At 36.6% G+C, this 13,236-nt stretch overlaps 1 protein-coding gene across 1 annotated transcript; it reads right to left on the bottom strand.

Annotated features, from left to right (window-relative positions):
- Positions 1-6,025: 6,025 nt before the first annotated feature.
- LOC130710558 (lipoxygenase 6, chloroplastic) lies at positions 6,026-13,013 on the bottom strand. The gene is made up of 9 exons (XM_057559867.1): positions 12,596-13,013; positions 11,051-11,328; positions 9,990-10,236; positions 9,548-9,880; positions 9,337-9,422; positions 8,682-8,789; positions 8,179-8,480; positions 7,644-7,910; positions 6,026-6,941 (listed from the first exon to the last, which is right to left on the bottom strand). The coding sequence occupies exons 1-9, from the start codon at positions 12,939-12,941 to the stop codon at positions 6,194-6,196; spliced, it is 2,715 nt and encodes a 904-aa protein (XP_057415850.1). The 5' UTR covers positions 12,942-13,013; the 3' UTR covers positions 6,026-6,193.
- Positions 13,014-13,236: the final 223 nt, after the last annotated feature.

A 13,236-nucleotide genomic window follows, 5' to 3' on the forward strand; every position in this document is an offset into this window, starting at 1 on the left:
TTTGGTCGTAATGGCAAAGTCAGTAAATGGTCAAGTCAGTCGAAGAGAAAAGAAACATGTCATTTCAATTCATAAAGCTGCATAAAAAATAGCACGTGAACAGCAGGGGTAGCTTGCTCCTCTCTCTACTTGGTAACGTCAAACAGTAAGGCTATGTATCTTCTATTTTATCTTTATTGTTTTTTATCCAATGCATCGTGTAAGTTACATGTGTGGGTTGGTGATACCATATTAATCTTAATTTTTGTAGTATCTTGGGTCCAAATTTATTTTTGTACACTGAATGGGGCAGTGAGTTCCATTAAACGGCGCATTATTAGGCCTTTAGAGCGTTTGCAGGATTTAATGGACCATGTTACCAATCATAGTATTGGGCTTGCATTACCTTGGCCCATTCAAATTGTGGCAAGACTTGAAATGTTTTTGTTGTTTCCCATTAGCTTGTGCTTGTTAGTTTCAGCAATTACGAATGAGGTCGTGCATTTACCTGGCCCAATCTATGGTCCATAGAGCTAATATGTGGGCCATTATGCTGACCAAAAAAATAATGTGGTCCATTGTTCTCAGGCATGCACTCCGCCGTGGCCGCACAACTTCGTTTTCTCCGGCGTGGAAAATCTGGAAATTTTCCAGAGTTTTTCCATATTTTTAAAAATGTAACAAGAAATAGTTTGGGGGATCCCATCCTCTTATAGCCAAAACAACCGAAGGAATAGCACCTCTCCGCCCCGCTAAAACCGCTCCGATATGATATGCGTGGTTCCGTTTTCAAAGGCGGCCCAGATTCGTAGTGCACGAATCAGATCTGAGACGCTGACTGAACCCCAAAACGCGTCGCCTTGGTGCTAATACCTTTGACAAAGAAGTTTACTAGATCAAGATCTGCGGGGTAGTGATTTTAATGGAAGTTAAGTTTACCAGATCTACGAAACGGGGAGAAATATTGAACTCTGTAAGCTGAATTTACTGCCGGTTATATGTATGAGAACCAAAAACTAATCTTATAGAAGGGAAAAGAGCTATCCAAAGACTCAGAGAAGGCAAGCTTCCATGGTATCGTAGGAGAACGAGAGTATTGAAATTGCTTGGTTTTGGGTATATATAGTTAGGACTAGTTTCAAGATATTACAACTCAAAGGGTCTATACTGGAGTAGAGAAACCTTGCAGCCATTTACGTGGATAACGAAATGTAATAGGGCCAAAATTATACTTCGAATAGTCCATAGGGCCAAGCCATAATTATTTACCTCAACTGATCCGGACCATTCAATTAAAATATTATAAATCAATGGCTAAGACAGGGGAGGCACCCATGCCTCTTCAGAGAAGTGGCATATGGAAGCCTGTCCCTATAATAAAGGGATGCTTTATCCAAATTTTCTCAAGCTAAATTTTGTGCAAATTTTTGAGTGGCAGTGAAAATTTTCAATTTTTAGTCAAAATTCCTGAATTTTAAAGGTATTAGCCCTTGGAATAGGTGACGGAATTCAAAAAATTAAATTTTCCGTGTTTCATTATATGATAAAGGAGAGATTTAACTAAAATTTCTCCTCAAATTTTTTAGTATTGGTTGAAGTTTTCAAATTTTTGTCGAAATTCTTGTGTTTTAAAGATGTTAGCCCATCGATTTAGTTGCGAAGTCTAAAAAAATTAATTGTTTTGAGTTTCATGGTATATAGAAGAGAGGCTTTAACCAAGTGTTACTCAGGATTAATATTATGAATTTTTTGAGTATCACTGTTGTTTTTTTGTTTTTAGCCGTAATTCCTGCGTTTTAAATTTGTTAGCCCATGGAATGAGTGACGAAATTCGAAAAAAATTAAATTTCACACGTTTCAAAATATGATGAAGGAGAACTTTAACCAAAATTTCTCATGCTAAATTTGTGCAAATGTTAGAGTGTTGGTGGAAGTTTTCAATTCTTGTTCGAAATTCTTGAGTTTTAAAGCTAAATGCCCATGAAATAAGTGACTAATTCCAAAAAGATTGAATTTTACGAGTTTTATCATAAAATAAAGGGGTGCTTTAACCAAATTTTCTCAAGTTAAAATTTGTGCAAATTTCTGAGTGTCGGTGAAAATTTCTAATTTTTAGTTGAAATTCCTGAATTTTAAAGTATTAGCCCTTGTAATAGGTGACAGAATTCAAAAAAATTAATTTCTTTGTGTTTCATTATATGATGAAGGGTAGATTTAGCCAAAATTTCTCAAGCCAAAATTTATTCAAATTTTTGAGTGTTAGTTCAAATTATCAATTTTTATCGAAATTTTTGAATGTTAAATGTATTAACCCATGGAATGGGTGACAAAATTCAAAAGAATTAATTTTTCCGAGTTTCATTGTATGATTAAGGGGAGCTATAACCAAACTCTCTCAAAGTAAAATATGGGCAAGTTTTTTTGTGGTTGTGCAGATTTTCAATATTTTGTCAAAGTTCGTGACTTTTAAAGATGTTAGCCCATTGATTTAGTTGCAAAGTCTTAAAAAATTAATTTGTTTGATTTTCATGGTATATAGAAGGGAGGCTTTAACCAAGTTTTACTCAGGATTAATATTATGAATTTTTTGAGTATCGGTGTAGTTTTTTATTTTTAGCCGTAATTCCTGCGTTTTAAAGGTGTTAGCTTATGTAATGAGTGACGAAATTCGAAAAAAATTAAATTCCCCACATTTCAACATATGATGAAGGTGAACTTTAACCAAACTTTCTCATGCTAAATTTGTGCAAATGTTAGAGTGTTGGTGAAAATTTTCAATTTTTATTCGAAATTCTTGAGTTTTAAAGCTAAATGCCCATGGAATAAGTGACGAATCCCAAAAAAATTGAATTTAACGAGTTTCGTCATATAATAAAGGAGTGCTTTAACCAAATTTTCTCAAGCTAAAATTTTTGCAAATTTCTGAGTGTCGGTGAAAATTTCCAATTTTTAGTCGAAATTCCTGAATTTTAAAGGTATTAGCCCTTGGAATAGGTGGCAGAATTCAAAAAAAATAAAATTTTCCGTGTTTCATTATATGTTGAAGGGGAGATTTAACCAAAATTCTCTAGTCAAAAGTTGTTCAAAGTTTTGAGTGTTGGTTGAAATTTTTAATTTTTTGTCGAAACTCTTGAATTTTAAATGTATTAACCCTTGGAATGGGTGACAAAATTCAAAAAAAATTAATTTTCCGAGTTTCATCGTATGATTAAGGGGAGTCTTAACCAAACTTTGTCAACGTAAAATATGGTCAAGTTTTTTAGTGTTGTTGCATATTTTAAATTTTTTGTCGAAATTCGTGAGTTTTAAAGATGTTAGCCCAATTTAGTTTCGAAGTCTAAAAAAATTAATTTTTTTGAGTTTCATGGTATAAAGGAGGAGGCTTTAACCAAGTTTTACTTAGGATTAATATTATGAATTTTTTGAGTATCGGTGTAGTTTTTTTGTTTTTCGCTGTAATTCTTGCGTTTTAAATGTGTTAGCCCACGAAGAGAGTAACAAAATTCGAAAAAAATTAAATTGTCCACGTTTCATAATATGATGAAGGAGTACTTTAACCAAAATTTCTCAAGCTAAATTTGTGCAAATGTTAGAGTGTTGTTGGAAATTTTTAATTTTTGTTCGAAATTCTTGAGTTTTAAAGCTAAAATGCTCATGGAATAAGTGACAAATTCCAAAAAAAATTAAATTTTACGAGTTTTATTATATAATGAAGAAGTGTTTTAACCAAATTTTCTCAAGCTAAAATTTGTGCAAATTTCTGAGTGTCGGTGGAAATTTCCAATTTCTAATCGAAATGTCTGAATTTTTAAGGTATTACCTTTGTAAGTGATATATAGTTCCAGAGACATGCACTTTCCCGTAGTAGTGAGTAGAGTTGATCCCACTTAAACTTTCCTTCATGGGAAAAAAATTGTTAATGTTGGATGAGTTATTTTGAAAAGTGAGTCATATTGTACCATCAAATACTTTATAAAACTGCAAACTTGCTTTTTTGTCTTGTCACTCCTCCACCACGTGTGTCACCATCACCACCGCCTCGGGCACATCCTGATGCAATAATATAAATGCTTGAACATTATTGCTCCAATGCTGCTATGCTGGCATGCTGCCAATGCCATGCCAAGGTAATGCTAATGGAAGTGGGCAATAAGGTTGATGTTGATCCCATACAACAGGGGGCACCAGCTTCGGTTTTCATCCATCTCAACCAACGGCCCGTGTTTGACTTTATATGTCAGAAGGACCGCGACAGATCAGATGTGTCAATTAAGTGAGGCTACTCTTTTTGGTACAAGTTGGAACTCTGCTCCTAGTCACGCCTCATGGAGAAATAATGAAAGCTCATTTGAAGAGCCGTAAATGAAAAGATTTGCTAGGTGAAACGTTAGGGGTCAAAACTCTGACGAAAGAATTGATTTACTAATAACAACTAACATTTATTGGGTTCATTTAGTGTACACAAGTTTTTTCTTGTGTAAGGTTGCACAAACCTAGTTTTTACCTGCCCTTGTAGGTTCTCAGGTCATCTATATTTTTTATTTAAAAATTTATATGTTTATTTCCTCCTCCTCTCCACCACCTTCCTCCCCTCAGCCTCCATTCCATCCGCTGCCGCCACCATCAAATTTTTTTTTAGCAAACACCATCTTATATTTCTGTTTTGTTGTATCAGTAGAAAGTGATTTTCACGATACTCAAAAAAAAGAAAGTGATTTTCATTCCAAATTTTCTCACGTTTCTAGTTTACACCAAGCAAGTAGATTTCAAACTATCAAAACATGCATCTGAAAAACAGAAACAAAACAAAATAAGTATTGGTGATTAGGAACCATGTTGTGATCCATAACACTCTCTCAAGACCTGAATTACTGGACGAAACACAGCTGAGAGGAACAACAGAAGCAAGTCGTGTATTCTGCACATTGCCACTCACTGATTTGGAAAACGCCACAGTGAACATCTCTCCCTCCATAATCTAATTCACAGTGTTGGCAGAAAAAGGGTCTCCACCCTCCCCCACCACTAACCACCCCTTCCTTCCTCCACCACCGACCTCCCCCCCCCCCCTCTCTTCCTTGCCTTCATCCTTCCCCTATAATCCAACAACACCACCCCCACTCAACAGAACCACCACCACCCATAAACCCATCCTCCTCTGCCCATTCCTTTCCCCCAATTTCGCACCCAGCTACCACTATACCACCACAATTGAAAGGAACCCAATCTTGAAACAAACCTATCTCTGTCTACTTCATCCCCAAATTTAAACCTCTGAAATCCCCACCGCAAAACCATCTTGGGTAATTGCTATTTCACGGTGTTGTTGGAATGAAAGAAGGAAGAGGATCAAGATTGGATTCAGATTAAACCTGACAAACACCCATCTGATTTTGGCTGTGGAAACAACATAGGGTTGTCTCGGACCGCCGCAGATCTGATGCAGCACCACCACCACCGACCCATCCTCCACCTCTTCCTTCTTTTCTTTTTTAGCTCAAATCTATAGCACCGACCCATCCTCCACCTCTATGTGTGCGGCGCCTTGCATGTGGGCGGGATCGGCGACGGCGGAGAGTGTGCGTTTCTTAGCAGTTGGTGGTGGTTATTACAGTAGATGTCAGCGCGGCGGCGACGGCAGGATTCTGGGATGACGGCGGCGTTGGTAGAGGAGAACCAGAGGAAGAAAGTGACGAAGAGGAAGGAGGAGAACAACGAGGGTGGGAGGGTGGTGGAAGTTGTGGTTCTGATGGGTGGTTGTGGGAGGAGAATAAAAAAGATAAAATAAAAATAAAAAGTAAATAACCGGGAAAATAACCTGGAATAACAGGTAAAGCTAGGTTTGTGCAACCTTACACAAAGAAAAACTTGTGTACACTAAATAAACCCACATTTATTTATAAAAAAACACATGTAATATCTCATAAATTAGAATCATAATTTTCAATGCACATTCACTTAATGAAAGACAATTATTCAATTAATTAAGCGAACGTGAGCACATTCACACATCACAAATCCAAACAGAGTTCATTAAGGCAAATCCTTAAATATAAGCGGTGCAACGAATCTTTATTGCTCATCAAATATTCAGTCAGGGCTATCCTTAAATTTAAGCGGTTTCTGCCCATAAAATAGTTTATCCGACCAGACATAATTAATAAGCAACAAGTGACCATACCAAATTACCAATGCAATCTAAAGTCTAAACTGATCATATAGATATACTGTTGGGAATTCCACGACCAGTTACCCCTGGTCCAGACGTGGGAAGCAAAAGTTCATAGGGAGCCACACCTGCTCCACTTCTGTTTTTCAAGCGAGGGTCCTTATTTCTTGCCTTTATGATCTCCTCTATCTCCTCTAGTCTAGCAGAGAATTTACTAAACAGTTTCAATATTTCATGATCATGATGCAGAGGATTTACTTCACCCAAATACTCTTCATCAGGTGAATGAGTGGACAGTGTGTCCTGAACAGCCATTACTTTGGTTGCTTGAAGTTGTGTAGGCAGTGATGACAGGAAAACAAGCTCAGGATTCTCAATGAACTTTTCGTAATCATGATCATTCTCTTGAGGGATGAGTCTTCTCATGAGGGTAGGACGGTTTGGCACATACCCTCCAAAGGGGTATTGTCCAAAATTTATGGCAGCATGTTGGCCTGAAGCAACCCATATCATTGTGGTGAGTATGCCTGATAGGTCCTGTTTGGTTTCGAGTTTAGACCACCAGGGCTCATTGCTTTTGTCACGGTGACCTTTAAACTTGATCTCATTCCACCATGCTTGGAGCTCAACATCAGATGTGACTGAATTTGGATCGGAGTAGAAGTGTTCAACGTAGGATTCTACCCATTCTTTAATGGCAGACCAGATTAGTAGTCCATCCGCAGCATAAGGGTAGTCATCAATCACAAGTTTTAGGCCACAGGGCATTGAAGGGTCTTCCACTGCCATGCCCCTGAAAAGTGAAGAGTTTTAACAACAGACTACAAGTATATTATGTCCTTTTAAATGTTTGAATCAGTTTCTTTTTCCTCAAAATCGATTCTTACACCCAGAAGCTATTCAATGTGTGTTTGGATCAGGTTTGTCTTAATTCATTTTGGTAAAATTGATTGTAGTAAAAATGACTTGAAAGTTGAGTGATTTATCATTTATGTTTGGAACATTTATGTAAAAGTTATTTTTGCAAGGTAATGTTGTTATTATCTAGTTGTAAAATCTCACAATTGACTATGTTTTATACAGAAGCTACTCTATCTAGCTTATAGCAGAGTTAATTTCGGGTCTGAAATCAATCCTCCAAAATGACTCCCAAACATCAATATTTTCATTCAGAATTGATTTTACTCTACCAGAATTCATTATGAGGTCTTCCAACGGGAAACCAAACACATTTTATCTTCTAGCAGAATTGATTTAGATTGAAATCATTCTTCAAAGTCACTCTCAAACATGTATATTGTCATCTAGAATTGATTTTACTCTATCAAATTGATTCTGAGATTCCCCAACACAAAATATTCTCCTCAGAATTGATTCTGACTTTAGAACCAATTGTGAAAGAATTTCAAAATATGTACTACTAACTACTAAGGGCATAAAAAAGCAGCGATGGAAGATTTAAATGGGTTTTTGAAGCCTTAAATCAGTGTGTTACCTCCGAATAAGATCTGCAGGCAGTGACTCCATATCAAATCTCCACATGTTTTTGTAAGCTGCGGAACTCAGCTCCATGGCATACTTTCCTGGACTAAATGATGCCTCAATTATACCCCCTCCATTTATAAGATTTTGCCGAGCAATTGTATTAATCTCCAATGTATAGCGCATGTGAGGGTGTAGCAGCTTGTAAATGGGATGCATTGAGCTTAGTTGTCTATGACTAGCTATTATATACGGCTCCATGCACGCATGAGTCCTTAACCTGCGTAGTACATAATGCCAATGTGTCTTACTCAGCCTGGTCTAATAAATCAAGTGCACCCTTTCTTTCAAATAACATGTTTAGATCAGCTTCTCTTCCTAAGAATCAATTATGAGACTCATAATGTACCTAACAGAAGCTTCTCTCTTAATTGGATTTGCCTTTAAAATCATTTGTAAACCAGAATGCAGTTTGAATTTTCTCAAACTATGAAAATTGCCATTTTTGCTATAATTTGGAATTTGCATGATCAGTTTTTTTGTCTTACCAATGATTTACTAGTTGATGAACACCTGCATCATTTGAGCAAACATGAGCTTTTGCTAGCTTCCAAATCCAGTGTGTTGTGCCATCATGCCCATGTGTGTAAACTCTTTTACTTCGCGGGGAAGAAGGGCTTTCAGGAAGTGAAAGCTCAATAGCTATAGGACGCAGAATACCGGTCTTTGTATTGAAGAGAATTGTCCTGGAAGCGTAAGCTTTCCTCCCAGGTAAGGAGTTCATCTTCTTGATGAACGGCAGAAGCATGTCATGGTAATCAAGAATAAATAGTCTTTTTTCCTCTATGGCCTGCCAACATAAAAATAATTAGTGCATGTTTGGAAACCCTTCTATAATTGATTTAGAAGTCAAAATTAATTATGGGGAGAAAATTTTGTGAGCAGCTTCAGAGTTTCAAAATTGATTCCGATGAAAGAGAAGCTGATCCAAACATGATGTCAGTAGTAGTCAGATAAACAGGTCAAGCAACTAAAGAAAAATAGAGCAAACCTTTTCTAAGCTCATTCCACCAAGTTCTTGCTCTAGTAGTTCCTTTGTAATCGCTGATTCAGGAGGGCCATAGACAGCAGGATCTAGTTTGCTATTGATAGGAAATTCCTGTGAAAGACAGATAACTTGGTAAGGAGGCCAAAAATAAACTAATTGACACCTACATGCAACCGCCTAGTGCGTGTTTAGAGACTCAGTAAGTTTTCACGTTTAGGAAGGAAGTGTTCTTTGGAGAAGTTACTAGGAGTAGCGTTTGGGGATGCAAAAGTGATTCTGAAAGAATTAACTGAAATCCATTTTGTGCATGTTTTGTTTCACGTTGGGAAAAGTTAGAATTGATTCTACACTATCAGAATCAATTTTTGTATGTTTGGATGTTTCCTTTCACATTTGATTCCAAAATCAATTTTAGGATGAAGCTACAAATCCTAACTTCTGCAGTTGACAGAATCAATGGTGGGATTTTGCAAGTGGATTTCACAATATTACCCTCTATAGGAGTCATTTTTCAGATAAATGTATCAAAACAATGAATCATTTCACTTTCAACTAAATTTTACGATAATGAATTTTAACAAATCAATTCTGATAACATTAACCCAATCACGCACTAAAAATGGATCCAAACATGCTACTAAATTGATATGAAAACTACCTTCAACAGCTCAATATTCACTGGATTGAGCCCCGCTACGGTTTGCCTTGAAAATTCATTGTTCCTCAACCAAGAAAATCTATCTCCTGGGACAGTACAAAAGGAACTAGTGAAATGCATGTGGTTATGATCATCGAAATTCATAGAGTTGCATTAGCTTTACTAACTGTCTCAAGTCAATAAACTAAATAAAAGTAGAGCTAGAGCATACGTTTTATAATTGCAGGGATTTCATATTTCAACAATCGCTGTCCAGCACTGAGGACTTCTTTCATCATCCTGCCCACTAAGAGATTTTCCACTGCCCCTCTTTGCTCTTCACCTCTCAGACGAACACCATCAATGTAAAGCTTGTCAATCTCCGAGAAGCACTTGAAAGAAATGTCTGAACTCGACAAAGATGCTGCGAGTGAGGGTATAAGATTGTGGAACAGAGCTTTCAACCTTCCAGCAGAGAAAGTGTTCTGCTTTATTTCTTCAAAAGTTTCATCCCGGGGCACATAAATAGGATGAGGCTTCTCAATTCTACTCTCAGACAGTGGATCTAATTGCAACAATGCATTGCTCCATTAGACAATTTTGCTGTTTCATCCAAATCCCAAAATGGCACCAAAGTATATAATAAAATGAAGGAGAAAGATAGTGAACTCTACCGGAGCGGGTTGGGGGTCTGCCGGTTCTGCATCGGCGGGGATAAGGCCTCTCGTCACCCCCAAGGACTGGCCTAGCAAATCCTTCATCCTTATCAGGGTTTCCCAAGTCATTGTACATTGCATAATCATAGATTCTTTCATGTGGCTTTCTTAGGCTTTCTCTGTGGGGTTTGGTACCCCTTATGCTTAGCAAGTCCTCACGTCTAAGATCTTTGATACCAGCTGGTGTTTGTGATGGTAAGTATGCCTGTCCATGCATGCACAACACAAGTTAATAAGTCGGCTTGAAGAGGAAGAATACATAATGCTAGTAACTCAATGCTTTAATTTTGAAAGTTCTCTTTAGGTGTGTGTTTGGATTAGTATAGTGAGAATGGAATTGATAGTAAAAGTGACTCAACAGTGTAGTGATTTATGTGTATCAATGTCGTGAAATCCAGTTTTGAAATCTCACAATGAACTTTATTGCAAATTTTGAATTAGTAACTTCATCATATAGTTTATTTTGGAGTCAGAATCAGTTCTTAAACTACAAAATCAATTCTGATAGAATAAAAACAATCGTGGATAACAATATATAACATGTTTGGATTCACATTCAGATCTTCCAGAATCAATTCTATTACTACAAAAACAACTAGGAGTAGCTTCTTCCATAATCAATTCTCCGTCCAACATGCAAATCTACCGTGTATCCAAACATGCAGATAAATGTTGGAGAGTCATTTTACATACTTGATTTCAGTTCTAAAATTAATAATACAAGAAAATAAAGAGGCTAACTTCTGTGTTGAGCATAACCAATATTGGGATTTAACAACTGGATTTCGCAACATTAATTACAAAAATCACCATTTTCATAGATGTATCCAAACATAAATCACTTCACCTCAACTCACTTTTTTTTTCAATTTTACCAAAATCAAGTGTGCCAATGTTGATGCAAATGCAAGTTTCCACTCCAAATATAGATTTTAAAAGTGGTGAATGAATCAATGAATCAATTCTAATACTACCAATGTGAAAAGCAAAGATATTATTCTTGTGTAAGAGTGACTCACTTGATTCTTGAATATGATTCTACTTTCACGGTTAACATTCCTTGAATGGATCCATGTGTTTGCCGGGAAGAAAACGGGGCCGCCGGCGAAGCCATGAAGGATGATCTCCAGCAGGTAGAACTCCTTGCCATGGTGGTTGGTAATGAGAACAGCACCAGGGCTTCCAAAGTCACCTGGCACTGTGAAATCAGCAGTGTATTCCACAATGTATGGAACGTTTGAAGGCTTCGGTAGCCACCCTCTAACGTATGTTTGCGCGCTTTTTCCAGAATTTGTAACTGGGAAAGTTTAATAGAAAAAGAACAAAAATAAAGTAAGATTTACTCTAATAAAAAGTGGAGAATAATATAGTAATATATGAAATCAGCACAAATCACAACGACACAGCCTTTCTGGCTTCTACTAATGCAAATCAGAAAAAGACAAAGAAATGACTCCACAATATAAAATGTAGGAGTAAAATATTAAGCAGAAACAATTATCACTTTTTGTCTTGTATAAATAAAAAGTATGTACTCCTAATAAATTTCTTGCTTCGGTGGATATAAAAATGCTCTACCAAATCAGGAAAACTAGGCTATCATACCAAGCCTCATTACATTATTGGTCTCAATACATTGTACACCCTTCGGTCACTATTACAAGAAAAAAAACAAGTTTTTAAATGCATTTAATAAATGATGTATTTAGTCTATAATAATGACTAGATACATTTTTATTCAATGAATCTAAAATGTTGTTTTTTACTTATAATAGTGACCGGAGAGTGTATAACAGTAGTGACACATTTAATATTTTTTTTATTCTCTTCATATGTTTAGATATTTTTTAAAAAAAAGTGGAAGATCAATCTTTATTGTTAAATTATTGATGACCAAAAGTTGCTTCAGACCCAACAATTTTTTCCTCTAACAAACCTAGTTGCCTTTTCAAACAAAACAAAAACATGAGGCGTTAATAAGAAATAAAAAAATCACGTGTCTTAAATAAATAAAAATTATTTAAGATTACAATCGCATCAATTATTGATGTTTTGAAAGTTAAATTTTAACAATTAGTTTTTTAATTAACATTTACAAATCTACCTTCTTGCTTGAAATAATCCTATAGAATGATCAAAACAATTTTCATAAAAAAACCTTGTCAGAGGAAAATGTAATCACTGCATATTATTGCTAAATATAGTTAATACTCTTTTAAAATAGAAAAAAATTAAAAAATAAATAAAATGGAGTTATTAGCATCTCAAAAATCAATAAGTAAAATTTAGATGAGTTTGGCTTCGATCACCACCATGAGTTCGTGCAAGCCTTTGAGACTATCGGTGCTTATAGAGCTACTTGCAGATCATTCACCAATATAATTCTCATGTTGAGTGAGAATGGAACACACATATTCTCTCTAATCCTCATGCTAGCTAGGTTCTTTTAATTTTTCATAATCATAACCAAAATGGCTAAACTCCTCTTTAATTTTGAGCAAAGTGATGAAGAAAGAGAAAGAGAAGAGAGATCATAGTAGAAATATGAACAAGTTGGAACTAACCAGGGTCAATTTGGTCACTAACAAGTTGAATCTGAATCCCCTGACCAACTCCATTGAGCAAAGACTCCCACTGATCTTCAACCATTTCACCAAAATTCTCCTTCATCTTCTTCTTTATGGTCACCACCGCCCTCACTTCTATCACTCCACCTTCTTCTACCACTCGCAGTGAACCGTCGCTGTCCAACGACGTCGCAGCCTTGTCTCCGCTGCTGATCACAGCTCGAATCCGCCATCCAGATGTTGGGAAACAGATCCTCCGGCGACTGGCGTCTGTGCCTACGGCGGGGATCGGCGGCGATCGGCGGAGGGAGAAATTTGAGTTGAGAGGTTTCACAGCTAACATGGTGTTTTGGTGTTGACCATAAGTAGCAGCTAGAAGTGCGTGTGTGCTGTAACTGACCGGAGAGAAGAGTGATACACGGTCTTGTTTATACTTTCCAAACGGGAGTTGGGTTTGGCACCCCACCTACGGGGCTTGGCACCCCACTTTATCAAATACGGAATTTAAAGTTCCGTATTCTTCATATTGAATACGGAACTTAAAATTCCGTATTGTATTTAAACATGCGTGTCACATTTTCAACCACTCATTATATACTAAAATAGATACGGAATTTTATTTTCCGTATTGATACGGA

Source organism: Lotus japonicus, chromosome 4 (assembly GCF_012489685.1).
Source record: "Lotus japonicus ecotype B-129 chromosome 4, LjGifu_v1.2".
NCBI classification, from domain to species: domain Eukaryota; kingdom Viridiplantae; phylum Streptophyta; class Magnoliopsida; order Fabales; family Fabaceae; genus Lotus; species Lotus japonicus.